Source organism: Trichomonas vaginalis, chromosome IV (assembly GCF_026262505.1).
Source record: "Trichomonas vaginalis G3 chromosome IV, whole genome shotgun sequence".
Lineage (NCBI taxonomy): Eukaryota > Parabasalia > Trichomonadida > Trichomonadidae > Trichomonas > Trichomonas vaginalis.
Genome location: NC_067206.1, coordinates 24,937,488 through 24,964,877, shown reverse-complemented (window position 1 = coordinate 24,964,877; position 27,390 = coordinate 24,937,488). Strand labels below are relative to the sequence as shown.

Sequence of the window (27,390 nt, the reverse complement as noted above, 5' to 3'; positions counted from 1 at the left end):
TTCTAATCTCATTATCCGTAATAATTGATTTCAAAGCGTTGAAGTTTGCAAGTCTGTCTTCACCAACATTCTTGAGTTCATTAAGTACAAGAAACATTTTATTTTCAACAACCGAATTGAAATTACCCGTTAGCTCACCTATTTCGGTAATGTTTTTACATGAATAACCAGCGAGAAGTTCAGAAATAATGTCCGTGAATCTGTTTTTACCTGTTCCCTGAAGTCCTTTCAAAATAATTGCTGTTTCATTCTTGATTCCAGGATGTTGAATCATTGATGCAATCCAGCCGAGTAGGTATTTATACACTTCATCATTATTATCGCATATGGCTTCTTTAATGAAATCCATAAACATCTCAATTTTTGAGTAATCAGGCTTTTCGAGAATGTTGTATTTATAACCCTGAAACGTTGAGAAAACATCTGGAGAATCAGATTTAAAGCAAACACCCTTAACGGTTAATGAAGACAATTGATTTAATAGTACGTCCCATGCTGTTATTGTTTTACCTTCTTCTTTAAATAATTTAATCATTTTGAGTGACTCTTTCATGTTTGACTGAAGAACAAATGATATTTGATTCATTTTATCATGAATATTATAGTCCTTTTGAATGAAATATTTATTTCCACAATCTACAAAACGGATTACACGTGATAAATCCTCAATTACTTCAGAACTGTTTTTATACTGATGATTTTCAGCCCTGCGTCTAATATCTGTTATCAAAAACGAGTCATCAAGTTTGATATCAAATGTTATTTTTGGCTTACGTAATAAAGGTAAAACGTATTCATCATAATATTCATTTTGGTATAGTTTTAGAATCTTCACTAAAACAAATGGAGAAGTCATTAAATGTGCATATCTACCACGTGCTTTTTCAAAATTACTTTTAGCATTTTCAGTTAAATTGCAGAAGTTATAAACGTTATCGTATGCTTCATTAATTAAATGATTAGGTAACGAATTAATTGCTTGAAACAGTGTGAATAATGTTATTTCTTTTTCTAAATTCATGTTTCCACCGTCATTATGTACTTCAAAATCACAGATGCCATCAACTATGCTTTGGGCAAGTTTATCGTCAATGTTTACATCTTTGTTTTCATTCATTATACTCTTTATTTCTTCGTTCTTCTGTTCAACTCTTACCTTAATATTCAAATCATTTAATATATCATTCACTGTTCTGGTTAATGTTGAATCGTAACTTCCACGAATGAATGAGTATGTATTGATTGGTTCTGATGCATTCTTGCGAACTCTTGAATCAGCCATAACCACTAAAGAACGCTTTGATTCATCCATAGAAGTCATTATATCAATATCATAATCATTGCAGGAATAACATTTAATCATTCTGTTCGAGGTTGAATAGAAGAAATTAGTGTTGCAATAAATGTGAAGACCTCCTGAAGCGGTTTTAACAATAACATCTTTATCCGAAAGTTTTGATAAAATATCTTTTCTAACTGTTTCTTTAAGTTCATCATTGTACGATTTATTGATATCAACATCTATAATCGTTAAATTTGAAATTTTATTTACTAATAAAGCCATACCAGTTTTCCTTCCTCTTCCTCCATCATGTTTGAGGTAGTTATGTAAATCAATCTTGTTTTCACCAATTCTTTCGTTGAGGGTTTTAGTTTCTGCCACAACTAATTCCTCAGCTAATGAATCAATAACTTTTTCATCAGAAACGATAAAGTTGCTGTTGTTGTTTGTTGCTGTCATTTATATAGGAATAAAAAAAAATAAAAATAATTTTAAAACTAACTTTATTTTTGGACTGCATCATATTTCCTGTGTTGTTGTCTAAATGTCATGTTGTCTCATTTTTTCAGAGAAGTTAAATAACCTGGTGACATGGTGACATGGTGACACCTTCAGTTCTTCAAAAATAATTCATAACTGCCTTCCTCCTGTGTTGTTGTCAAAATGTCATGTTGTCTCATTTTTTCAGAGAAGTTAAATAACCTGGTGACATGGTGACATGGTGACACCTTCAGTTCTTCAAAAATAATTAATTATTGAATAACCTGAAACCATTAACGTAAACATTATTTTTGCTGAATTCAGCAACAAATTTCATGAATTTCATTAGTTAGAAAAATAACGCTAATTTTTTCTAAGAAAATTTTTTATTTTGTATGTAAAGACAGTAATGACAAACATTGAGTTTGAAACAGTTAGAAAGATTGACAATGACACCAAAGAGGTTAGAATAGGTGATTTAAACGTAAGATACTCAAAGAATTACAACAAATATTCTTTGTCAGACATTATAACACCATCCGGAAAGAAAACAAAGGACTGGGTTAGAATTGCTTCAACTCAGAAAATTTTGACAAGAAATCCTGAGCTTATGATATCAGTAGCATTTCATGGAACAAGAGCATATCTTATAGACAAAAGTCTTATACCAATAGTTTTGTTATGGTTAGACCCAGTTGTTGGATATAACTTCATAACTTATGGTTCATTCGACTCAGAACGTTGCAGTGAAGGCTTACTTTACATCGTTCAGAAACCGAAGGACTTCAATACAAAAAGATATAAGATAGGAAGAACATATAATATAACTCAAAGATATGACAGTACAGTCAATAGAGTCAAGGTTGTGTTCGTTAATGATATGAGAGCTGCTGAAACAGAACTGCTTGAAGTTTTTGAGAAAATGTATGGTGCTCCCATGAAAGGTAAAGAAACGTTTGAAGTAGATGAGATAGATAAAGCTATAAAATTATTTGACGAAGTTGCTGAAAAATACATGTAAAGCGTTTATTTTTGGTCTTTTGTGAAAGTCAGAAAAAATAAAGTTAGTTTTATTTTGTATGAAATGACAGTAATGTCAACATCAGAGAACACAACAACTGCTATCGTTCATGAAGCCATAAATGAAGAATACGAGTACATACAATATAACAAACAACTTCGCCTCATTCGTTCGGTCAAAGATGACATGTACCAAATGCAAAGTATAATGATTGCTTCCCTCGGAAAACCGAGAGAAGAGATTCCGTATGAAAATTCATGAGGGTAGAAATGAGGTGAGAAAAGAGGTTAGATCTACCCTTCTACCCTAAAATATATTTTGGGTCATTTACACTCATTACGATGAAGAAATCATGACAAATCATATACGATGAAGAAATCATGACAAAACATATACGTTCATGTTTGACATAGAGTTTACGATAAAATCATGACAAAACATTTACGATAAAATTTATTTCCAGGAATGTTGTCAAAATGTCATGTTGTCTCATTTTTTCAGAGAAGTTAAATAACCTGGTGACATGGTAACATGGTGACACCTTCAGTTCTTCAAAAATAATTCATAACTGAATAACCTGAAAACCATTAACGATAAAATAACTGATAACAAAATTTTATTTTTATATAAATGGATACCCCAACAAGCTCTTTACACGAATCATAACAAGGGAGGAAATGATAAAAATGATGCGAGAACTTGCTAAAAATAACAAACCACTAAAACTGAGAAAATGTGGTTATGCAGTAATGATGGAAAGAGAGATGTTGTCAAAGAAAAATAAAAATTAAATTTGGATAGAGTTTAAAAATTCATCTTTATTAAATTCATCTCTTCCAATCAATTTATTTATTCTATTAAATTCTTTTATTTTTGCTTCACTCAGTTTAATGATTGAACGATAAGTTTCTAATTTTTCGATTATTTCTTTCCTCTCTTCATCGTTTTCAACCCCACCACATTGCGGCTTCTTTTTGCAATAGCATATTTTTGATTTAATTCTGTTTAGTTTCTTTTTATATTCATCGTCTGGACTCTTGGCTGCTTCGTTGTCACTCATTTCTTACGAAATAAAAAAATTAAATATATTTAAATATAATGGAGTAAAAAATAAATCGGAATTTCTATTAATTTATTGTCAACTTCAACTAATGCATTGCCGTTAATATATCTAACAAATTCAGCTATTGTGTCAAATCTTCGTCTTCTTTTTGTCATTGATTTATTAGTTTTTCCATAATCGAGATGAATCAAAACTTTATCCCCTTTTTAAAATTCATGAGCCCCGAATTAATTTGTTCATGTTTAACATCATTCAACCTTTCCATTTGCTTTCTAATATATTCCATTCTTTTGAAATATCATTTTTCATTTCCACTGGTTTCATGTTTATAGTTCTATGCCATGTATTATTGTAATAAATATACTAACTGTTGTATGATGGAGTCATGATTTCCATCCCAGTATATCTGACCGTTAACCCCTAACGCATCTCTAAGAGTTCTCATTACCGCATCAACTATTTTATTATGAAACGTATATGGAGAAGATGAGAAGTAAAAATTAATTTGTGGGAAATAATGAATCATAGTTGCCTGAAATCCTTTATCACTATCACCCCTGATATTATCTACTCTTTCATGATCTAGTAAGTATTGAATAGCTCTTCTTGTTTCCTGTTCTGTTTTCCCTTTCACTGGAATGCAATATAAATATCTAGTGTTAATGTTAATGGCAAATAAATAAGTAACGTTTCCTTTTGAATATTCCAGATGATCGATTTCGTATGAATATGGATATAGTGCAAATGAAGGGCGACTAAATTTTTCCTTTAACGGTTGAATTTTCGGGTCAGTTGGTTTATTTAATATCTTGAAACCCTTTTTAAAATCTTTTTGCTTCTTTAATGTTTGAAATGGATATAATAAAGTGAATGATGAAGGATTAACTGAAGGAGGAGGCGGTTTTGGTATTGCAGGTACTGTCGTTGGAGGTTTTGGTGTTGCAGGTACTGTCGTTGGAGGTTTTGGTGTTGCAAGTGGTTTAATTTTATCTGCTTTGATTTTGGAATTCATTCCCCCCTTCATTAATTCTGGATGTATTCTATTCATTTGTTTTAAATATGCTGTATATAAAGGTTTGATATACTTTCCCGCTTCGAGTTTATGTTGAAGGATGAATTCCAAAAGTTGATCTTCATTTAAAAGTCGGGCTGAATATGGTTTAACTAATGAATCATAAATTAAAGCTTGTGCATCATTTATGGTCTGAAGGACTGGGCGTTTTGTTCCTTTTGTTTTTGCGGCTCAGGATTATATAAATTATATAATTCATCAATATCTTCTTCTGTTAATACTTTATTTTTGAAATCTTTCAAGTTTAAGTTGTGATTTAGTTTTTCCCTTTGATATTCATTATTTTTAATTTTGTCTTTAATTTCAGAAATTATTCTATCATGATATTTCAAAAATTCATTATCATAATATGAATAATAATATTCCATATCATCACCCGTTATATTGTTATCATAGTCTTGGAGATATGCTTTTAAATCATAATAACTAAGAAAATTTTGATTAAATATTAAATTATCAATTAAATTTTTTAAATCTGTGTTATTCATTTATATAAAAATAAAATAAATGTTTAAGGGTGCCCACCTCTTTGATCAAGAATCAAAACCATCATTAACGGTTCCTTTTGTCTCTTCTGTGGCATTTCATTAAAAATAAATTATTCAAAATTGTATTAAATAAATGGCATACAACATCCATTTTCACAACATACAGCCTTAGTGTGTGCTCCTGTTAATGCAGTCTTACCAATTGTTAAGCGAGTCATTGACCCATTTTTAAGTTGTAAATTAATATTCTGACCATCAAATATCACTTTATCATTTATTATATCCAAATATTTTTTAGGTGTTAATTGCTTATTTTGGCTTAAACTAACACCTTTCATTTTTTGTGCAATCTTTTTAAAATCACTTCCATCAATTGAACCGTTGAATGATGTATAACACTTAGGGCATAAAGCAACCATGTTATCACCTTGTTTCTCAATTGCTAAACCCAATAACTTCTTCTCATGTGCTTTTTCTTCAGCTTTATTCTTTAATTTAGGTTTAAATTTCTCATCAAAACAAAAGAAATCAAAAGGTGCGAATTTGAAAATGTTTTTATCACAAAATTTTTTATCGGTAACAATTGCTTGAAATGCTTGAGTGTTAGGAAGATTTGGGTCGCCAGCAATAGCCCAATAAGATGAATCAGTATCACCTTCAATGAAATGAAAACGATTAACATCCATGCATTTATACATAAAATCATAAATGAAAACCAAATACCAGTATTTAGCATTATCTAAAGTGAAGAATGCCTCTTGTAAACATGTATCACATCTATAAAATCTATCTTTAAGCATCACTTGATATGTATCCTCTCCTATTTCTCTTATGTTTTTAAACTTATTTGACATACATGCAACGCGTGACTTCTGTGCATTCATTATTTTAGTCTTTGCGTAATTTTGTGTATTCATTGCATCGTAACCATATGATCCATTAAGCGAAATCTTGCAAAATAAACTTTTTCCTTTATTTCCTTCTAATTCAGCCTTTTGTCTTTCGTTCATAAATTTGTTCGCAAATTCATTAAAACAAGTGTTTTTAGTAAATGTTAAAATTGATTGAATGTCATCAATGATAAAATGAAATCTGTCTATTAGATACCAAAGATAATAAGAAGAAAATGGTTGATATTGGTTGTGTGTTGATGCTAACTGAGTTAATTTTCTCTGTTTCTGGTCAACTGGTAAATTGTTTGATTTCATGTAATTATACATAAAACTGCCAATTGTTTTTTCATCTGTGATAATATCTAAGTTTCTTATTATCGGTAAAAAGTTTATGTAATCATTAATGTATTTTTCATCAATGTGACCCTTTACTTCAGCCACGAATAAAGTATTTTTCTTCTTAATTATTCCCAGTGCTTTTGCTTTCTTTGTTGCTGTATCACAAATGATAACACCATTCAATCTTCCCGGCATATACATTTTATGGTCAGTATATTGAATGAAATCATGAGGATTAGATGAAAATGATGAAGGATATAATGAATTAAAGTCAACTCCAACGAAATGAGTCATAATGTTGGTGTGTCCTCATTTGATACAGTTTTAGTTTCTGGACTATATGAAAGTTTATTAATGTGCGTGATTCCTTTAAGATTACTCTATGTTGAACATTTGATAAACCACCAGTAATTCCATTACGGAGAATGTGATAAGCTTCAACTGAATCTAAAGTCATTGGTAAATTATTTTTTAATGCATAATTTCTTAAATTGATTCTTAAACGTTGAACATCTTCATCTTTATTTGATTTTACGACATTGCAATAACAACACATTAACTGACAATTTTCTTTGGTATGTGGTTTTTCATTATCGATTCTATCCAATGTTGGTTTATTTGCATATGTAAACGCTTTACCACACATTTTGCATTTAGATGAAAGGATTAAATCGTGATAGTATTGAAAATCATCCATTGAAACATTATTTTTAGTATCCCTTTCTGCTTTTTCATCTTGTTTCTTATATGATTCAATTTTATATTTCCAATACTTTTTCGTTAATTCAAAACTTGATTCTATCTCTTCCTCAGGATATTTTTCATTAGGATTAAAGTCTTTATATGCTAAAGCGTAACGAATCATTGAAGCATTCGATGATAAAGAAAGATTATGAAGCATGTCAATTTTATAAACAAATGTTTCTTCAATAATTTTATCAATTGGGTCAATCATAATTTCAACATCTTTATTGCAATAATGAATAAAATATTCTAATCTATTCTTAAAATTTTTAGCATCATTGAGATATATTTGATAATCACTATCTGATATAGTTTCTTGAGTTAATGCTGAATAAAATGAATCTTTCGTGAATGGTTCCTCTTTATATAATTCTTCTTCGTAATTTTCCCATGTGATGAATTGATAAGGGAAAAAGGATTTAACACGTGATTTATTGTTTCCGAAATCTTGAGTGAATTGGTCTAATGTTCCACCCGCTATATAATTTCTGATGTCAATAAATCTCAATTCATATGGAACGTTTGTTTTCTTTACAATGATTTGCTTAAATTGTGAAGATGAACCCAGCATTGATTTTATTTTCCATTTTGCAGTGTTTAAATCACGAAGAATTAAATTTAAATCAAACTTTCCCGAATTAAAACCTATGATATTCACTTTATTGAATTCCTCATCTAGAAGTTCTTTAAATGCTTCCTTCTGTTTTTCATTTAATGTTGCGACTTCATTAATTCTTCATATTGTTTCAATATTTGATTAGCAACTAATGAACATGTTGAAAATAAAAACTCAATCCAATCAGAAATAAAAGAATCACTCGAAGTTAAGCAAAAAATTCCTCGTATATGTTTTATCATTTAATTTAACCGTTGATGATACCATGAATGGTTTTTAAGTAAGCGTTCAAAGTTGCACATCAGAAAGTTGTAATTCTTCTTTAGTCTCTAATGTTTCAAAGTCAAAAGTAATAATAATATCTTGTCGGTTGATAATATTCTGCAAATTATGAGCTAATAACCACTGATATATCTTCTGTTTCGTAATATGTGGTGCATATGGTTGCTGGGTCTTTTGCAATGAGTCTTGAATTAATCTTCCATTATTTTCTTTACATTTTCACAATGCTTTAAAAATCTTCTTTGGTTTTTCCTTTCTGGATCATCACGGATTAGAATAAATTCTTCTTTAACAATATGGACAAACTTTAGCGGTGAGTGCTTCACGTCTGTTATTCTGTCAGCGTGAAGTTTTTCCACATGGACTCTGTGTTAATAAAATATTTACTGTTTCAAATTCTGGATCTATCATTATTGATTCCACTAATGGAAAGTCTACCTTATTATGTCCACGTCTTCTGGTTGAGGATCACAATAATAGAAATCAATATTAACATTTAACATTCTCGCTAATCTCTCACTTTCTGATGAAATATCAAACCCTTCATATGCATCTATTGCTTCATTTAAATAGCTTCTACGAGTTTTAGGATTAACACCATCAGGAATGTTATAGAAGCGTTTAAATAACCTTCTACCTTCTGCTCTAATTTGATTATCATTCATTTTAGCTGTTCCGTTTTTGTTCATTTATGTAAGAATAAAAAAAAATTAAAAAATAAATAAAAATAAAGTTTATTTTTTAAAGCCCATAAAATGAATTAAGAACACATAAATTTTTATCATCTGCGACGTGACGAATACATTTTAATTTACTCAAGAATGCGTACCCTGATACATTAAATCTAATTCCTGTCTTATTTAATTTCACAACTTTGAAAAGGAATGTATGAATAGCTATAAAATGATGAGAAGATGTTTTATGGGTTGCTTCCATTTTTTCTGAAATAAATGAATAAATATAATGTTTATAAGTTTTCATATCTTTTATATTCTTAATAACGAATGGTATAGACCTTTCAACTTCATCTTCCTTCGGTGCTGTTCTTTCATATGAAACATTATTGGTATCTTCAATAATGAAACCACAATCACACAAAATTTTATAGGTTCCAATGGTTTCTTTTGATATTTTATCTAATAAATCAAAAACTTTATCAACACCTGTGCATTTATTTAAATAATAATTTGTGTAAATATCATGATCTTCTTTCTTAATCGTATTAGTTGCATATGTCACGTTTTTAAGAGCTTTTTTGAATTTCTCAGAATCGAGAGGGGGTGAAAGTAAGATACAAGGGTATTTTTCATTATCAATAAATTGTAACTTATGTTTACGAATAAATTTAGTACCTTCTTCTGAAAGTGTTTCATCTATTTCGCCATCTAATAAATTTTGTGTTGATTCTGAGACATAATTTTATATCTTTCTTCATGAGATTTCTGAACTGCTGATTCTGAAGCTGGGATATTCATTAAACCCTCTACTTCATTTTCATTATATTTTTCAACTTCTCTTAATTCCTTAATTTTTTTTCATCTATTTCATCTCTTATTTTTTCCAGTCTTTCAATTTCATCATATTCATCATCTTTAATCCGTTCTTCATAATATTCAGGGAAAACATCAGGTTCTTTAGGTTTTTCTTCTTTAGATGTGGGATATAAGAAATTTATAACATCATCTTTATTCATTTTTCCATCATAATCAAACTCATTTAAAAACTCCGCGAATTTTTGACAATTTCTAAAATAATATTTATCAACCTCATAACCCGCCTCCTCTAATATATCCTTTATTTCCTCATTTGTGAATCCCAATTTTTTAACGTCGTTAGTCTTGACGCTCATTTCATACAAAATAAAAATAAATTATTCAAAATTCTGAGACATGAATGTTTAAAGTTTATTTTTTTATTTCATTATGGTAGTGAATCTTTTACTCGTTTATGAGGTCTTTGATTATGACTCCATTGATTCCATTCAGGATTTAAACAATGTTTAATTAATCGCGGAATATCTGACATCATCTATATATAGCTTCTTTTATAAAAGATAAAAAAATAAATTATTTTAAAATTAATGTGAGTAGTATATGTATATGGGTTGTGTGACTTTTTTTGTAATCGTAAGAATTCTCACATAATTGAATGATTTTTGAACATACTTCTGAATAGCAGATTTTAAAAATTTATGAATAATTTATAAAAAGTTTTTATTCCTACAATTCCTATATTACCATTAATAAAAAGAATATATTTTTGCATAGATTCCAAATATGGTGTCAATTTTATATTTTAATTTTTATTTAATGTTAAATGAAGCCAATTTTAAAAATAAATGAAACAGAGGAGGAAGAAATTAATGAAAGTAAAGATGATAAAAAGAAAGAGATTGAAAAGCAATTCAATGAATGCCTTTTAAATACATATGCGCACATTATAAGACATAAAATGAAATTAATTCCTTATTAATCAAAAATATTTTTTATCTTTTATTTTATAATAAATGAGTATAACAACTAATTCATTGAAATCTTTAAAGTTCACTAATTCAGAATTAGAAAATATTTTAGAAAATTTTGGAGACGGTTCTTATCCAACATATATGCAGAATGTGAAAGAGTTTTCCAGATTGTTGAATGAATTTAAATATAACGGACCAATTACTAAAAAGGCTATAATGAGATATTTATATCCCAAAAAAGTTGAAAAACAGGAGAATATTCCTCTTTATGGTCCAGAGGACCTGGGCTCAGAGAGCCTTGAAACACCTCCTGAATATTTTGAAGAACGAATTAAACAAGATGAATATTATAACGATGAGATTGAGAAATTGGAACAATTAAGAAATGAAATAGATGAAAAAATTAAGGAATTGAGAAATGCTGAGAATGAAGTAGAGGGTTTAATGAATATCCCAGCTTCAGAATCAGAAGTTCAAAAATCACATGAGGAAAGATATAAAAATTACTTTTTGGAATCAACACAAAATTTATTAGATGGTGATATTGACGAAACACTTTCAGAAGAAGGCACAAAATTTATTCATAAACATAAGTTACAATTTATTGACGATGGAGATTATCCATGTATATTACTTTCACCTCCTCTTGATTCTGAAAAATTCAAAAAAGCACTGAAAAACGTGACATATGCAACAAATACGATTAAGAAAGAAGACCATGATATTTACACAAATTATTATTTAAATAAATGTACAGGTGTTGATAAAGTTTTTGATTTGTTAGATAAAATATCAAAAGAAACAATTGGTACATATAAAATTTTATGTGATTGTGGTTTCATTGTTGAAGATACCGTTGATGTTTCATATGAAAGAACAGCTCCGAAGGAAGACGAAGTGGAAAGATCTATTCCATTCGTTATTAAGAACATAAAAGATATGAAAACTTATAAACATTATATTTATTCATTTATTTCAGAAAAAATGGAAGCAACACATAAATCATCTCGTCATCATTTCATAGCTATTCACACATTCCTTTTCAAAGTTGTGAAATTAAATAAGACAGGAATTAGATTTAATGTATCAGGTACACATTCTTGAGTAAATTAAAATGTATTCGTCACGTCGCAGATGATAAAAATTTATGTGTTCTTAATTCATTTTATGGACTTTAGCCCTGGACTCTCTGAGTCTCAGACTTTAAAAAAATAAACTTTATTTTTATTTTTTTAATTTTTATTCTTACATAAATGAACAAAAATGGAACAGCTAAAATGAATGATAATCAAATTAGAGCAGAAGGTAGAAGGTTATTTAAACGCTTCTATAACATTCCTGATGGTGTTAATCCTAAAACTCGTAGAAGTTATTTAAATGAAGCAATAGATTCATATGAAGGGTTTGACATTTCATCAGAAAGTGAGAGATTAGCAAGAATGTTAAACGTTAATATTGATTTTTATTATTGTGATCCTCAACCAGAAGACGTAGACATAAATAAGGTAGACTTTCCATTAGTGGAATCAATAATGATAGATCCAGAATTTGAAACAGTAAATATTTTATTAACACAGAGTCCATGTGGAAAACTTCACGCTGACAGAATAACAGACGTTGAAGCACTCACCGGCTATAGAGTTTGTCCATATTGTAAAGAAGAAGTATATTCTATCCGTGATGACCCAGAAAGGAAAAACCAAAAAAGATTTTTAAAACATTGTGAGAAATGTAAAGAAAATAATGGAAGATTAATTCAAGACGTTCAATTGCAAAACACACAACAACCATATGCACCACATATTACGAAACAGAAGATATATCAGTGGTTATTAGCTCACAATTTGCAGGAATATTATCAACCGACAAGATATTATATTACTTTTGACTTTGAAACATTAGAGACTAAAGAAGAACTTCTACTTTCTGAGTGTGCAACTTTGAACGCTTACTTAAAACCATTCATGGTATCATCAACGGTTAAATTAAACGATAAAACGTATACGAGGAATTTTTGCTTAACATCAAGTGATTCATTCATCTCTGATTGGATTGAGTTTTTATTTTCAACCTGTTCATTAGTTGCTAAATCAAATATTGAACAATATGAAGAATTATTGAAGTCGCATACATTAAATGAAAAACAGAAGGAAGCATTTAAAGAACTTCTAGATGAGGAATTCAATAAAGTGAATATCATAGGTTTTAATTCGGGAAAGTTTGATTTAAATTTAATTCTTCGTGATTTAAACACTGCAAAATGGAAAATAAAATCAATGCTGGGTTCATCTTCACAATTTAAGCAAATCATTGTAAAGAAAACAAACGTTCCATATGAATTGAGATTTATTGACATCAGAAATTATATAGCGGGTGGAACATTAGACCAATTCACTCAAGATTTCGGAAACAATAAGTCACGTGTTAAATCCTTTTTCCCTTATCAATTCATCACATGGGAGAATTACGAAGAAGAATTATATAAAGAGGAACCATTCACTCAAGATTCATTTTATTCAGCATTAACTCAAGAAACTATATCCGATTCAGATTATCAAATATATCTCAATGATGCTAAAAACTTTAAGAATAGATTAGAATATTTTATTCATTATTGCAATAAAGACGTTGAAATTATGATTGACCCAATTGATAAAATTATCGAAGAAACATTTGTTTATAAAATTGACATGCTCCATAATCTTTCATTATCATCGAATGCTTCAATGATTCGTTACGCTTTAGCATATAAAGACTTTAATCCTAATGAAACATATCCAGAAGAAGAAAATGTGAAATCAAGTTTTGAATTAACGAAAAAGTATTGGAAATATAAAATTGAATCATATAAGAAACAAGATGAAAAGGCGAAAAGAGATACTAAAAATAATGTTTCAATGGATGATTTTCAATACTATCACGATTTAATCCTTTCATCTAAATGCAAAATGTGTGGTAAAGCGTTTACATATGCAAATAAACCAACATTGGATAGAATAGATAATGAAAAACCACATACTAAAGAAAATTGTCAGTTAATGTGTTGTTATTGCAATGTCGTAAAATCAAATAAAGATGAAGATGTTCAACGTTAAGAATCAATTTAAGAAATTATGCATTAAAAAATAATTTACCAATGACTTTAGATTCAGTTGAAGCTTATCACATTCTCCGTAATGGAATTACTGGTGGTCTATCAAATGTTCAACACCGTGTTAATCTTAAAGGAATCACGCACATTAATAAACTTTCATATAATCCAGAAACTAAAACTGTATCAAATGAGGACACCACATCATGACTCATTTCGTTGGAGTTGACTTTAATTCATTATATCCTTCATCATTTTCATCTAATCCTCATGATTTCATTCAATATACTGACCATAAAATGTATATGCCGGGAAGATTGAATGGTGTTATCATTTGTGATACAGCAACAAAGAAAGCAAAAGCACTGGGAATAATTAAGAAGAAAAATACTTTATTCGTGGCTGAAGTAAAGGGTCACATTGATGAAAAATACATTAATGATTACATAAACTTTTTACCGATAATAAGAAACTTAGATATTATCACAGATGAAAAAACAATTGGCAGTTTTATGTATAATTACATGAAATCAAACAATCTACCAGTTGACCAGAAACAGAGGAAATTAACTCAGTTAGCATCAACACACAACCAATATCAACCATTTTCTTCTTATTATCTTTGGTATCTAATAGACAGATTTCATTTTATCATCGATGATATTCAATCAATTTTAACATTTACTAAAAACACTTGTTTTAATGAATTTGCGAACAAATTTATGAACGAAAGACAAAAGGCTGAATTAGAAGGAAATAAAGGAAAAAGTTTATTTTGCAAAATTTCACTTAATGGATCATATGGTTACGATGCAATGAATGAATACACAAAATTACGCAAAGACTAAATAATAATGCACAGAAGTCACGCGTTGCATGTATGTCAAATAAGTTTAAAAACATAAGAGAAATAGGTGAGGATACATATCAACTGATGCTCAAAGATAGATTTTATAGATGTGAAACATGTTTACAAGAGGCATTTTTTACTTTAGATAATGCTAAATACTGGTATTTGGTTTTCATTTATGATTTTATGTATAAATGCATGAATCTTAATCGTTTTCATTTCATTGAAGGTGATACTGATTCATCATATTGGGCTATTGCTGGCGACCCAAGTCTTCCTAACACTCAAGCATTTCAGGCAATTGTTACCGATAAACAATTTTATGATAAAAACATTTTCAAATTCGCACCATTTGATTTCTTCTGTTTTGATGAGAAATTTAAACCTAAATTAAAGAATAAAGCTGAAGAAAAAGCACATGAGAAGAAGTTATTGGGTTTAGCAATTGAGAAACAAGGTGATAACATGGTTGCTTTATGTCCTAAGTGTTATACATCATTCAACGGAATGATTGGTGAAGACTCCTTCAAAAAGATAGCACAAAAAATGAAAGGTGTTAGTTTACGACAAAATAAGCAATTAACACCAAAAAATTATTTGGATATAATAAATGATAAAGTCATTTTCGATGGTCAAAATATTAATTTACAACTTAAAAATGGGTCAATGACTCGCTTAACAATTGGTAAGACTGCATTAACAGGAGCACACACTAAGGCTGTATGTTGTGAAAATGGATGTTGTATGCCATTTATTTAATGAAATGCCACAGAAGAGACAAAAGGAACCGTTAATGATGGCTTTGATACTATGATTCAAAGAGGTGGGCACCCTTAAACATTTATTTTATTTTTATATAAATGGATAACACAGATTTAAAAAATTTAATTGCTGATTTAGTACTTAATCAAAAATTTCTTAGTTATTACGATTTAAAATCATATCTCCAAAAACATAATAACAATATAACGGGTGATGATATGGAATATTATTATCCATATTATAAAAATGAAATTTTGAAATATCATAATAAAATAATTTCTGAAATTAAAGACAAAATTAAAAATAATGAATATTCAAAGGGAAAAACGAAATCACAACTTAAACAGTTGAAAGATTTCAAAAATAAAGTATTAACAGAAGAAGATATTGATGAATTATATAAATTATATAATCCTGAGCCACAAAAACCAAAGGAACAAAAACAAAAGGTGCAAAACACCCAGGTTCAGCAGCTCATAAATGATGCACAAGCTTTAATTTATGATTCATTAGTTAAACCATATTCAGCCCGACTTTTAAATGAAGATCAACTTTTGGAATTCATCCTTCAACATAAACTCGAAGCGGGAAAGTATATCAAACCTTTATATACAGCATATTTAAAACAAATGAATAGAATACATCCAGAATTAATGAAGGGGGGAATGAAATCCAAAATCAAAGCAGATAAAATTAAACCACTTGCAACACCAAAACCCCCAACAGTAGTACCTCCTCCTCCTTCAGTTAATCCTTCATCATTCACTTTATTATATCCATTTCAAACATTTAAGAAGCAAAAAGATTTTAAAAAGGGTTTCAAGATATTAAATAAACCAATTGACCCGAAAATTCAACCGTTAAAGGAAAAATTTAGTCGCCCTTCATTTGCACCTTCACCTTATTCATACGAAATTGATCATCTGGAATATTCAAAAGGAAATATTACTTATTTATTTGCCATTAACATTAACACTAGATATTTATATTGCATTCCGGTGAAAGGGAAAACAGAACAGGAAACAAGAAGAGCTATACAATACTTACTAGATCATGAAAGAGTAGATAATATCAGGGGTGATGGTGATAAAGGATTTCAGGCAGTTATGACTCATTATTTCCCACAAATTAATTTTTACTTCTCATCCTCTCCATATACGTTTCATAATAAAATAGTTGATGCAGTAATGAGAACTCTTAGAGATGCGTTAGGGGTTAACGGTCAGATATACTGGGATGGAAATCATGACTCCATCATACAGCAGTTAGTATATTATTACAATAATACATGACATAGAACTATTAACATGAAACCAGTGGAAATGAAAAATGATATTTCAAAAGAATGGGAATATATTAGAAAGCAAATGGAAAAGTTAAATGATGTTAAACGTGAACAAATTAATTCGGGGCTCATGAATTTTAAACAAGGGGATAAAGTTTTGATTCATCTCGATTATGGAAAAACTGATAAATCAATGACAAAAAGAAGACGAAGATTTGACACAATAGCTGAATTTGTTAGATATATTAACGGCAATGCATTAGTTGAAGTTGACAATAAATTAATAGAAATTCCGATTTATTTTATTACTCCATTATATTTAAATAATATTTAATTTTTTTTATTTCGTAAGAAATGAGTGACGATGAATATAAAAAGAAACTAAACAGAATTAAATCAAAAATATGCTATTACAAAAAGAAGCCACAATGTGGTGGGGTTGAAAACGATAAAGAAATAATCGAAAAATTAGAAACTTACCGTTCAATCCTTAAACTGAGTGAAGCAAAAATAAAAGAATTTAATAGAATAAATAAATTGATTGGAAGAGATGAATTTAATAAAGATGAATTTTTAAACTCAATCCAAATTTAATTTTTATTCCTCTTTGACAACATCTCTCTTTCCATCATTACTGCATAACCGCATTTTCTCAGTTTTAGTGGTTTGTTATTTTTAACATGTTCTCGCATCATTTTTATCATTTCCTCCCTTGTTATGATTCGTGGTAAATTTTGAGCTTGTGGGGTATCCATTTATGATAAAAATAAAAATTTAAATTATGCCGTTCTAAAGTTTGTGACAACATGACATTTTGACAACAACATGGGTTATTCAATAATTAATTATTTTTGAAGAACTGGAGGTGTCACCATGTCACCATGTGTCACCAGGTCATTTAACTTCTCTGAAAAAATGTGACAACATGACATTTTGACAACAACACAGGAGGAAGGCAGTTATGACTTATTTTTTGAAGAACTGAAGGTGTTCACCATGTGTCACCAGGTCATTTTAACTCATGACATTTTGACAACAACATGGGTTATTCAATAATTAATTATTTTTGAAGAACTGGAGGTGTCACCATGTCACCATGTTCACCAGGTCATTTAACTTCTCTGAAAAAATGTGACAAACATGACATTTTTGACAACAACACAGGAGGAAGGCAGTTATGACTTATTTTTGAAGAACTGGAGGTGTCACCATGTCACCAGGTCATTTAACTCATGACATTTTGACAACAACATGGGTTATTCAATAATTAATTATTTTTGAAGAACTGGAGGTGTCACCATGTCACCATGTGTCACCAGGTCATTTAACTTCTCTGAAAAAATGTGACAACATGACATTCTTGACAACAACACAGGAGGAAGGCAGTTATGACTTATTTTTTGAAGAACTGAAGTGTCACCAGGTCACCAGGTCATTTAACTCATGACATTTTGACAACAACATGGGTTATTCAATAATTAATTATTTTTGAAGAACTGGAGGTGTCACCATGTCACCATGTGTCACCAGGTCATTTAACTTCTCTGAAAAATGTGACAACATGACATTTTGACAACAACACAGGAGGAAGCAGTTATGACTTATTTTTGAAGAACTGGAGAGGTGTCACCATGTCACCAGGTCATTTAACTCATGACATTGACAACAACATGGGTTATTCAATAATTAATTATTTTTGAAGAACTGGAGGTGTCACCATGTCACCATGTGTCACCAGGTCATTTAACTTCTCTGAAAAAATGTGACAACATGACATTTTGACAACAACACAGGAGGAAGGCAGTTATGACTTATTTTTTGAAGAACTGAAGGTGTCACCAGGTCACCAGGTCATTTAACTCATGACATTTTGACAACAACATGGGTTATTCAATAATTAATTATTTTGAAGAACTGGAGGTGTCACCATGTCACCATGTGTCACCAGGTCATTTAACTTCTCTGAAAAATGTGACACATGACATTTGACAACAACACTAAGGAGGTGTAAGGCAGTTATGCTACTTATTTTTAAGAACTGGAGGTGTCACCTGTCACCAGGTCATTTAACTCATGACATTTGACAACAACATGGGTTATTCAATAATTAATTATTTTTGAAGAACTGGAGGTGTCACCATGTCACCATGTGTCACCAGGTCATTTAACTTCTCTGAAAAAATGTGACAACATGACATTTTGACAACAACACAGGAGGAAGGCAGTTATGACTTATTTTTTGAAGAACTGAAGGTGTCACCAGGTCACCAGGTCATTTAACTCATGACATTTTGACAACAACATGGGTTATTCAATAATTAATTATTTTTGAAGAACTGGAGGTGTCACCATGTCACCATGTGTCACCAGGTCATTTAACTTCTCTGAAAAAATGTGACAACATGACATTTTGACAACAGGTACAAGAGAATGCAAAAATAAATTCCAATCATACTTTATAAAGCTTCATTTACAGGTATTTCATCGTCAGTAAATGATTCCTCATTATCGTTTGGTTCAACCTGTTTATATAATCCTTTCATTTCTTCTTTCAAAACATAACACCATGTTTGTTTACCATCTATTCTTATCTGTTTCCTATCACATTTATCCTTAATACTCATTTGAAAATTCTTGTCTTTCATGTCTGATGGTTTGCAGAATAGAGCATTTTTACACGTCATACCTGCACACAATTCATCATAATGTGTATTTATCCATTCATCTAAAGGATTTGTTGATAATTCAATTAAATCTTGTTTGGCTTCAGTCATCGGTATGATTCGTACATTAAATGATGAAAGGTCGTAATTGATAAAATACGTCAGTAAATTATCATAAAATTCCTTTGTGCATGAATTCATCAAATTCTTGAAGTAATCAAATTGACCCTTGAATTTACCATTAACCCTTAAAACTACGTATCTTCTGTCTCCAACTTCAATTTTGACAGGGTAGACGTTATTAGTTACGAGAATAAAATTGGCAACGTTCTGAGCAGTTCTTCTGGGTTGATTCTTTTCATTAATTCTTATCTCATTATCCGTTATAATTGATTTCAAAGCGTTGAAGTTTGCGAGTCTGTCTTCACCTACATTCTTGAGTTCATTAAGTACAAGAAACATTTTATTTTCAACAACTGAATTGAAATTACCCGTTAGCTCACCTATTTCGGTAATGTTTTTACATGAATAACCAGCGAGAAGTTCAGAAATAATGTCTGTAAATCTGTTTTTACCTGTTCCCTGAAGTCCTTTCAAAATAATTGCTGTTTCATTCTTGATTCCAGGATGTTGAATCATTGATGCAATCCACCCGAGAAGGTATTTATACACTTCATCATTATTATCACAAATGGCTTCTTTAATGAAATTCATAAACATCTCAATTTTTGAGTAATCAAGCTTTTCGAGAACGTTGTATTTATAACCTTGAAACGTTGAGAAAACATCTGGAGAATCAGATTTAAAGCAAACACCCTTAACAGTTAATGAAGACAATTGATTTAATAGTACATCCCATGCTGTTGTTGTTTTACCTTCTTCATTAAATAATTTAATCATTTTGAGTGACTCTTTCATGTTTGATTGAAGAACGAATGATATTTGATTCATTTTGTCGTGTATGTTGTAATCTTTTTGAATGAAGTATTTGTTTCCACAATCTACAAAACGGATTACACGTGATAAATCCTCAATTACTTCAGAACTGTTTTTATACTGATGATTTTCAGCCTTGCGTCTAATATCTGTTATCAAAAACGAGTCATCAAGTTTGATATCAAATGTTATTTTTGGCTTACGTAATAAAGGTAAAACATATTCATCATAATATTCCTTTTGATATAGTTTTAGAATCTTTACCAAAACAAATGGAGAAGTCATTAAATGTGCATATCTATCACGTGCTTTTTCAAAATTACTTTTTGCATTTTCTGTTAAACTGCAGAAGTTATAAACGTTATCGTATGCTTCATTAATTAAATGATTAGGTAACGAATTAATAGCTTGAAACAGTGTGAATAATGTAACTTCTTTTTCTAAATTCATGTTTCCACCGTCATTATGTACTTCAAAATCACTAATACCATCAACTATGCTCTGGGCAAGTTTATCGTCAATGTTTACATCTTTGTCTTCATTCATTATATTCTTTATTTCTTCATTCTTCTGTTCAACTCTTACCTTAATATTCAAATCATTTAATATATCATTCACTGTTCTGGTTAATGTTGAATCATAACTTCCACGAATGAATGAGTATGTATTGATTGGTTCTGTTGCATTCTTGCGAACTCTTGAATCAGCCATAACCACTAAAGAACGTTTTGAATCATCCATTGAAGTCATTATGTCAATATCATAATCATTGCAGGAATAACATTTAATCATTCTGTTCGAGGTTGAATAGAAGAAATTAGTGTTGCAATAAATGTGAAGACCTCCTGAAGCGGTTTTAACGATAACATCTTTATCCGAAAGTTTTGATAAAATGTCTTTTCTAACTGTTTCTTTAAGTTCATCATTGTACGATTTATTGATATCAACATCTATAATCGTTAAATTTGAAATTTTATTTACTAATAAAGCTGTACCAGTTTTCCTTCCTCTTCCTCCATCGTATTTGAGGTAGTTATGTAAATCAATCTTGTTTTTACCAATTCTTTCGTTGAGGGTTTTAGTTTCTGCCACAACTAATTCCTCAGCTAATGAATCAATAACTTTTTCATCAGAAACGATAAAGTTGCTGTTGTTGTTTGTTGCTGTCATTTATATAGGAATAAAAAAATAAAAATAATTTTAAAACTAACTTTATTTTTGGACTACATCAAATTATCGTAAATGTTGTCAAAATGTCATGTTGTCACATTTTTTCAGAGAAGTTAAATGACCTGGTGACACATGGTGACATGGTGACACCTCCAGTTCTTCAAAAATAATTAATTATTGAATAACCCATGTTGTTGTCAAAATGTCATGAGTTAAATGACCTGGTGACCTGGTGACACCCTCAGTTCTTCAAAAATAAGTCATAACTGCCTTCCTCCTGTGTTGTTGTCAAAATGTCATGTTGTCACATTTTTTCAGAGAAGTTAAATGACCTGGTGACACATGGTGACATGGTGACACCTCCAGTTCTTCAAAAATAATTAATTATTGAATAACCCATGTTGTTGTCAAAATGTCATGAGTTAAATGACCTGGTGACATGGTGACACCTCCAGTTCTTCAAAAAATAAGTCATAACTGCCTTCCTCCTGTGTTGTTGTCAAAATGTCATGTTGTCACATTTTTTCAGAGAAGTTAAATGACCTGGTGACACATGGTGACATGGTGACACCTCCAGTTCTTCAAAAATAATTAATTATTGAATAACCCATGTTTTGTTGTCAAAATGTCATGAGTTAAATGACCTGGTGACATGGTGACACCTCCAGTTCTTCAAAAATAAGTCATAACTGCCTTCCTCCTGTGTTGTTGTCAAAATGTCATGTTGTCACATTTTTTCAGAGAAGTTAAATGACCTGGTGACACATGGTGACATGGTGACACCTCCAGTTCTTCAAAAATAATTAATTATTGAATAACCCATGTTGTTGTCAAAATGTCATGAGTTAAATGACCTGGTGACATGGTGACACCTCCAGTTCTTCAAAAATAAGTCATAACTGCCTTCCTCCTGTGTTGTTGTCAAAATGTCATGTTGTCACATTTTTTCAGAGAAGTTAAATGACCTGGTGACACATGGTGACATGGTGACACCTCCAGTTCTTCAAAAATAATTAATTATTGAATAACCCATGTTGTTGTCAAAATGTCATGTTGTCACATTTTTTCAGAGAAGTTAAATGACCTGGTGACACATGGTGACATGGTGACACCTCCAGTTCTTCAAAAATAAGTCATAACTGCCTTCCTCCTGTGATGTTGTCAAAATGTCATGTTGTCTCATTTTTTCAGAGAAGTTAAATTACCTGGTGACCTGGTGACACCTCCAGTTCTTCAAAAATAATTAATTATCGAATAACCTAAATCATTTACTCACAATATTTTTGTACAAAACGACCCCAAGCTTTTAACTTCTTTTCTGCAGTTCATCCATTACTTCATTACCTAATTAATTACAAACATAAAATATATTTAGTTCATTCGGTAAGCCTAAACCCTTTGGGTTAAGTGTGTTCATTGAACTCTATACCATGCGTAAACTGTCATGTAAGGTGGCATGTATTCTTTACTTTGTCCCGTTGTTTGCGTATACCCTGAAACGCGATGTGTATGGTTTCCTCCTCCCTCAGTGTTACTCCAGTAACAATTTATAGCAAACTTAACGTTGTCTTTAACATCATATCCTTTACCTTTTGTCATTGCTGACCAATCCCAATATCTATGCTTATGCCAACCTGCTTGAGATGTACTTAAATCTATGTAGTGACTATGTGCAGGTAAATTTTCACCTGAAATCGTTTTACTTCCACCTGTTTCCTTTGAAGAGTTTGCACAATACAAAAACCTGTCGACTATTTGTTCCCATGCACCAACACCAAACATTACTTGAGGACCTCTTGCTTCCATAGATGTATAAATAGAACCTACTGGGTTCATTAAATCAAACATATGAGATATTATAGGATTGTCTCTTTTGAACTTAAAATATAGTGTAACTATTTCAGGTTTCTTCTGGTTTGTGTCAGAATATTTTTTATAATATAATCTTATGTTTTCAGGGTAGGTAAAATCTTGACTATAATATTTATTTCTGTCATCTGTATAATAATATACTATTCTCGTTTTTTCTATTGCATTATATCTTTTATATCTATAATATTCTAAATATAATGTTTGCTTTTTTGGGTCTACACGTGCGTCAGCACCATAGTCATAATAATATGGTGCTGGAGCTGGGTCAGGCAATGTCATATCTACCATTTCATAAACTCTTAAATATTTCTTTTGTTCGTCTCCATATAAGTTTAAGTAGCAGTTGTTGTCTAATGGAACTTTAACTTGTGTGCCATTATTCTTTATATAGCCTACATACATTTCATTGTTATTTTTCGGAATGAGTTTCCACAGTATACCATTTTTTAAGGAGTGTACAAACTGCCATCTAAAATATTTATTTTCTTCATCGACAGAAAAGTCACCAACAATAGTTTCAATATTTTTCGTTGTTCCTATCAAACTTTGGTATATTTCGTTAACATATGTTTTATCTGCCTTCTTCTCTAACTCATCGTTAACATATGTTTTATCTGCTTTCTTCTCTAACTCATCGTTAACATATGTTTTATCAGCTTTAAGGTCTAAACATCCTGAAACCCATCCTGTATTAGCTTTAGTTTTTAAAATCTTTGATGTCCATTCATGATACCATTCAACCATTTCTTTAATTTCTTTATCTTTTTCATCCACATATTCCTTATCTACCTTCTTCATTATGACATTTAGGAAACCTTCTATGAATTCCTCATTTAAATTAAATCTTCCAATCTTCAAAACTTTAGGAAATGCATTTAATGCGTAATATCTCTGTTCTTCTGGCGGAATTGATGTTATATCATCCGTTATACCTTTAATTTTAGAATTCATAAATAAAATTTCTTTTATATTTGATATCACTGCACCACCTTTGCAAACGAATTCGAAATGTTCATTTTTCAATACTATCTCCAAATCTCCATATTTCAACCTTTGCGTTTGTTCTGCCGTCTTTGAATTATATGCATATATGGCGTATGTAATGGTCTGTGGTTGCTGTTGTTGTTTAATCATTTTATTATGATTTAAAAATAAATATTTAATCCGTTATCTCATCAGCTATTTTTTCTATTTGAAATTGCCAAAATATTTCATTCATGAATTCTAAATCACAATCAAATAGGTCAGTTATTCTAAATTTAATATTTGATAAATCTTTTGAATGAAGAATAAATGAATTCCCGGATAATTGAAACGGATATGATAAAGAAAATGTGTTTAAGTTGATGGATAAAATGTTTTGTATTGATGGGTAAGAGTTAGGGTCTAATGTTTGATGTGAAAATCTCATTGGGGTATTAACTTTATCACATTTGATTAAAATGAAATTGGAACCAGTGTCAGAATACAAAACATCCCCAACATCTTTTTCCAAAATTTAATATCCCCAACAATGAACGAAGATGAGGAGTACAAAATTTAATTTTCAGCGAAATTTAATAAGGTTATTTATTTCATCAAGTTCAAAAAGTTTATCAGGTTTTGATTTAAAATTTTCTTCATACCATACGATAAATGATTCATTTAAATAACTTAAAATCATGTTAATATCCCATTTCGCTATCACATTATTTATATACATATCATACGTTTTTTCATGGTCATCTTTAATAAATGATATATAATCTGAAGGGTTTAAAAGAATGGGATTAAATTTACCACTCACAGAAACGAGAGTAACATTATAAATTCCGCTAACTGTTAAATTTAATTCACAGCTATTATTCGAAATAATATTGATATTGACATTTTTATTACGATTAAAAATATGGTAAAGCGTTATTTTCCAGTGATAAATAAAACTAGGATAAGATTACCTCAAGAATTCATAAATTCAACGAATAAGAAATTCATTCATGTTATAAATTTTAGTGTTTTTCAGAAAATATGAGTCAATGTCATATTCATCAACAGGTTATATTTCACTTCATTCAAATTTAGTTCAATCAAACCCATATAATGACCATTTCATAAGATTTTCAGATGGTATTAAAAATGTAATTGATAGATTAAAATATGAACAGGTTGACAATATCGAATTTTTGGAATTTTGGTTTAAATATCCTGATGGAAAAAAGATTGAAGTTAAAGATAAAGCTGATACTATAACAAAAACAATTACAATGACTGATCCGGATAGTGGGGAACAAAAAGAAATAAAACAAACGATAGAAACCGGTGAAAGGTCAATTATTATTGATTATGATTCAAAGGATTATTATTCGATAATGTTAATGCTTGAATATTAAATAGCCTTAACAAAGAATTTTTCAAGTGATATTTTATATTCATCAACTATTTTATTATAAATATCATTATAAGTTAAATGTAGTTCAGTTGTTGTTCCGTTCTTTGATATCTTAATTGTGCTAATATCCTTTATAGGATTTATTTTTGCAACTGTTCCGCAGCATGAAACCTCATCATCTATGAAAAATTGAATCTTCACGTCTGAATCTTGAACATCACAAAGAATGGCAATAATGTGAATTAATGATTCATAAGGTAAAATAATTAAACCGGATTGGTCAATTAAATTTATTATTGAATCATAATTATCAGTTATTATATCACGGTAAATTTTCATTAATTCAGAATTAATGTCTATTTTATATGGGTTATCAAGTGGTGCTGGGTATGTTGGATAAGTGGGAATTTCAACAGGTTCTTTACCGGGTTCATCTTCTTTATTTTGCTCCTCCTCCTCTTTCGGTAAGTCACGAGTTAATAAATTTGGTTGAGTTGCTGACCTTGTTAATTCAGGACTAACATTAACTTTAACATTTTGAATAATTCGTGATTTATCATCATTTACGTTATAACCAACCGTAATCTCTGCTTTTGCGTTAGTGTTCTTTTGACTAGTGAAACGTCTTCTCATTTATAATCGAATAAAAAAAAGAAAAATATATTTAAAGTTTTATTTAGTTGTTACGGTAATATCCCAAGGTTCCTCATTGTTTGCTTATACTTTCTTTGTAACTGCACCAATTATGTTATTGATATGCTTTGAGTTTCTTCCAGTCTTATTTTATCATTTACAATATCTTTAATCATTTCATTACATGCATTCTTAAAACCATCTGATTTTTCCAATTTACGTCTATCACTTTCTTTAATTAAATCAAAGTTATAACCTTGTTGAGAATAAAGTGGTTTCTTTATCAATTCCTTGAACGCTTCTGAAAGTGAAGATGAAGAAATTCTTGCCACTTGAATTGGTTTAAATTCTGCTTTCATTGCTTCTTTCTGTTCATTGAACACTGGATCGAATAAAGCAACTTTAAAGAATTTCTTAGCTGAAATTTCATGTCTTAAATTTGCATATTGACCATCAAACTGATTAACATATTGAGGTAATCCATCCGGTCCCTCTTGAATAGCATTTAATTCTGCATTGAAATAAGAATATGGATTATGACGGTATGAATTAATTGAACCATTTTCACCTTCTCCAATGTATTGTTTAACAGCTTTTCCATTTTCATCAAATTGCATAGGATAACGTTCATTATATGCTTTACGTTTAGGATAATCCGTCATTGTTAATTTATACCCATTTATGACTTTAATATTTCCTTGACCATCAGTAACGAAAACTTCATTTATACCATCAGGTTTTCCATTTGGACCCGTAATGTCTGCTTCATGTGCTTCCCAATTTGGACCATGACGTTTGGCATATGCTTGAGCTTCTGGTAATGTTAAAACATTTCTCATTTGTTTAACATCCTTTTGAAGACCGGCAACAATGTGGACTAATTCTTTCATTCCGTCTGGAACTTTCATAGTTCTATTATATGCACCCTTTTTGTTTGTCCCTTGTTTTAATGGAACCTGTAGAAGATTTGCTATTTCTGTCATGTTTAATTATAAATAAAAAATAAAAATTAATTA

At 30.0% G+C, this 27,390-nt stretch overlaps 8 protein-coding genes and 5 pseudogenes across 13 annotated transcripts, besides 2 other annotated features; 3 read left to right on the top strand and 10 right to left on the bottom strand.

Moving 5' to 3' along the window:
- Positions 1-27,390: part of a mobile genetic element that runs on past both edges of the window.
- TVAGG3_0163600 (Prim-pol domain family) lies at positions 64-1,741 on the bottom strand (the record flags this gene model as incomplete). The annotated part of the gene is made up of 1 exon (XM_051225068.1): positions 64-1,741. A coding segment is annotated over one exon (1,678 nt), but the record flags the coding sequence as incomplete, so codon positions are not given.
- Positions 2,172-2,783, top strand: TVAGG3_0163590 (organellar and viral DNA polymerase type B; the record flags this gene model as incomplete). Its single annotated transcript, XM_051225067.1, has 1 exon — positions 2,172-2,783. One exon carries the CDS (start codon positions 2,172-2,174, stop codon positions 2,781-2,783), a length of 612 nt encoding a protein of 203 aa, XP_051110053.1.
- Positions 3,571-3,843, bottom strand: TVAGG3_0163580 (uncharacterized protein; the record flags this gene model as incomplete). The annotated part of the gene is made up of 1 exon (XM_051225066.1): positions 3,571-3,843. One exon carries the CDS (start codon positions 3,841-3,843, stop codon positions 3,571-3,573), a length of 273 nt encoding a protein of 90 aa, XP_051110052.1.
- Positions 4,041-5,406, bottom strand: TVAGG3_0163570 (annotated as a pseudogene). Its single transcript has one exon. A coding segment is annotated over exon 1 (1,366 nt).
- Positions 5,532-6,416, bottom strand: TVAGG3_0163560 (DNA/RNA polymerase superfamily; the record flags this gene model as incomplete). Its single annotated transcript, XM_051225065.1, has 1 exon — positions 5,532-6,416. The coding sequence occupies one exon, from the start codon at positions 6,414-6,416 to the stop codon at positions 5,532-5,534; it is 885 nt and encodes a 294-aa protein (XP_051110051.1).
- Positions 6,778-7,593, bottom strand: TVAGG3_0163550 (annotated as a pseudogene). The gene has a single exon. A coding segment is annotated over exon 1 (816 nt).
- TVAGG3_0163540 lies at positions 9,022-9,755 on the bottom strand (annotated as a pseudogene). Its single transcript has one exon. A coding segment is annotated over exon 1 (734 nt).
- Positions 10,571-10,902: a mobile genetic element.
- On the top strand, positions 11,998-14,956 carry TVAGG3_0163510 (annotated as a pseudogene). Its single transcript has one exon. A coding segment is annotated over exon 1 (2,959 nt).
- TVAGG3_0163500 (uncharacterized protein) lies at positions 15,546-16,435 on the top strand (the record flags this gene model as incomplete). Its single annotated transcript, XM_051225064.1, has 1 exon — positions 15,546-16,435. A coding segment is annotated over one exon (890 nt), but the record flags the coding sequence as incomplete, so codon positions are not given.
- Positions 19,189-21,081, bottom strand: TVAGG3_0163490 (uncharacterized protein; the record flags this gene model as incomplete). Its single annotated transcript, XM_051225063.1, has 1 exon — positions 19,189-21,081. One exon carries the CDS (start codon positions 21,079-21,081, stop codon positions 19,189-19,191), a length of 1,893 nt encoding a protein of 630 aa, XP_051110049.1.
- On the bottom strand, positions 22,915-24,507 carry TVAGG3_0163480 (phage tail repeat-like family; the record flags this gene model as incomplete). Its single annotated transcript, XM_051225062.1, has 1 exon — positions 22,915-24,507. One exon carries the CDS (start codon positions 24,505-24,507, stop codon positions 22,915-22,917), a length of 1,593 nt encoding a protein of 530 aa, XP_051110048.1.
- TVAGG3_0163470 (uncharacterized protein) lies at positions 25,739-26,374 on the bottom strand (the record flags this gene model as incomplete). The annotated part of the gene is made up of 1 exon (XM_051225061.1): positions 25,739-26,374. One exon carries the CDS (start codon positions 26,372-26,374, stop codon positions 25,739-25,741), a length of 636 nt encoding a protein of 211 aa, XP_051110047.1.
- On the bottom strand, positions 26,459-27,357 carry TVAGG3_0163460 (annotated as a pseudogene). Its single transcript has one exon. A coding segment is annotated over exon 1 (899 nt).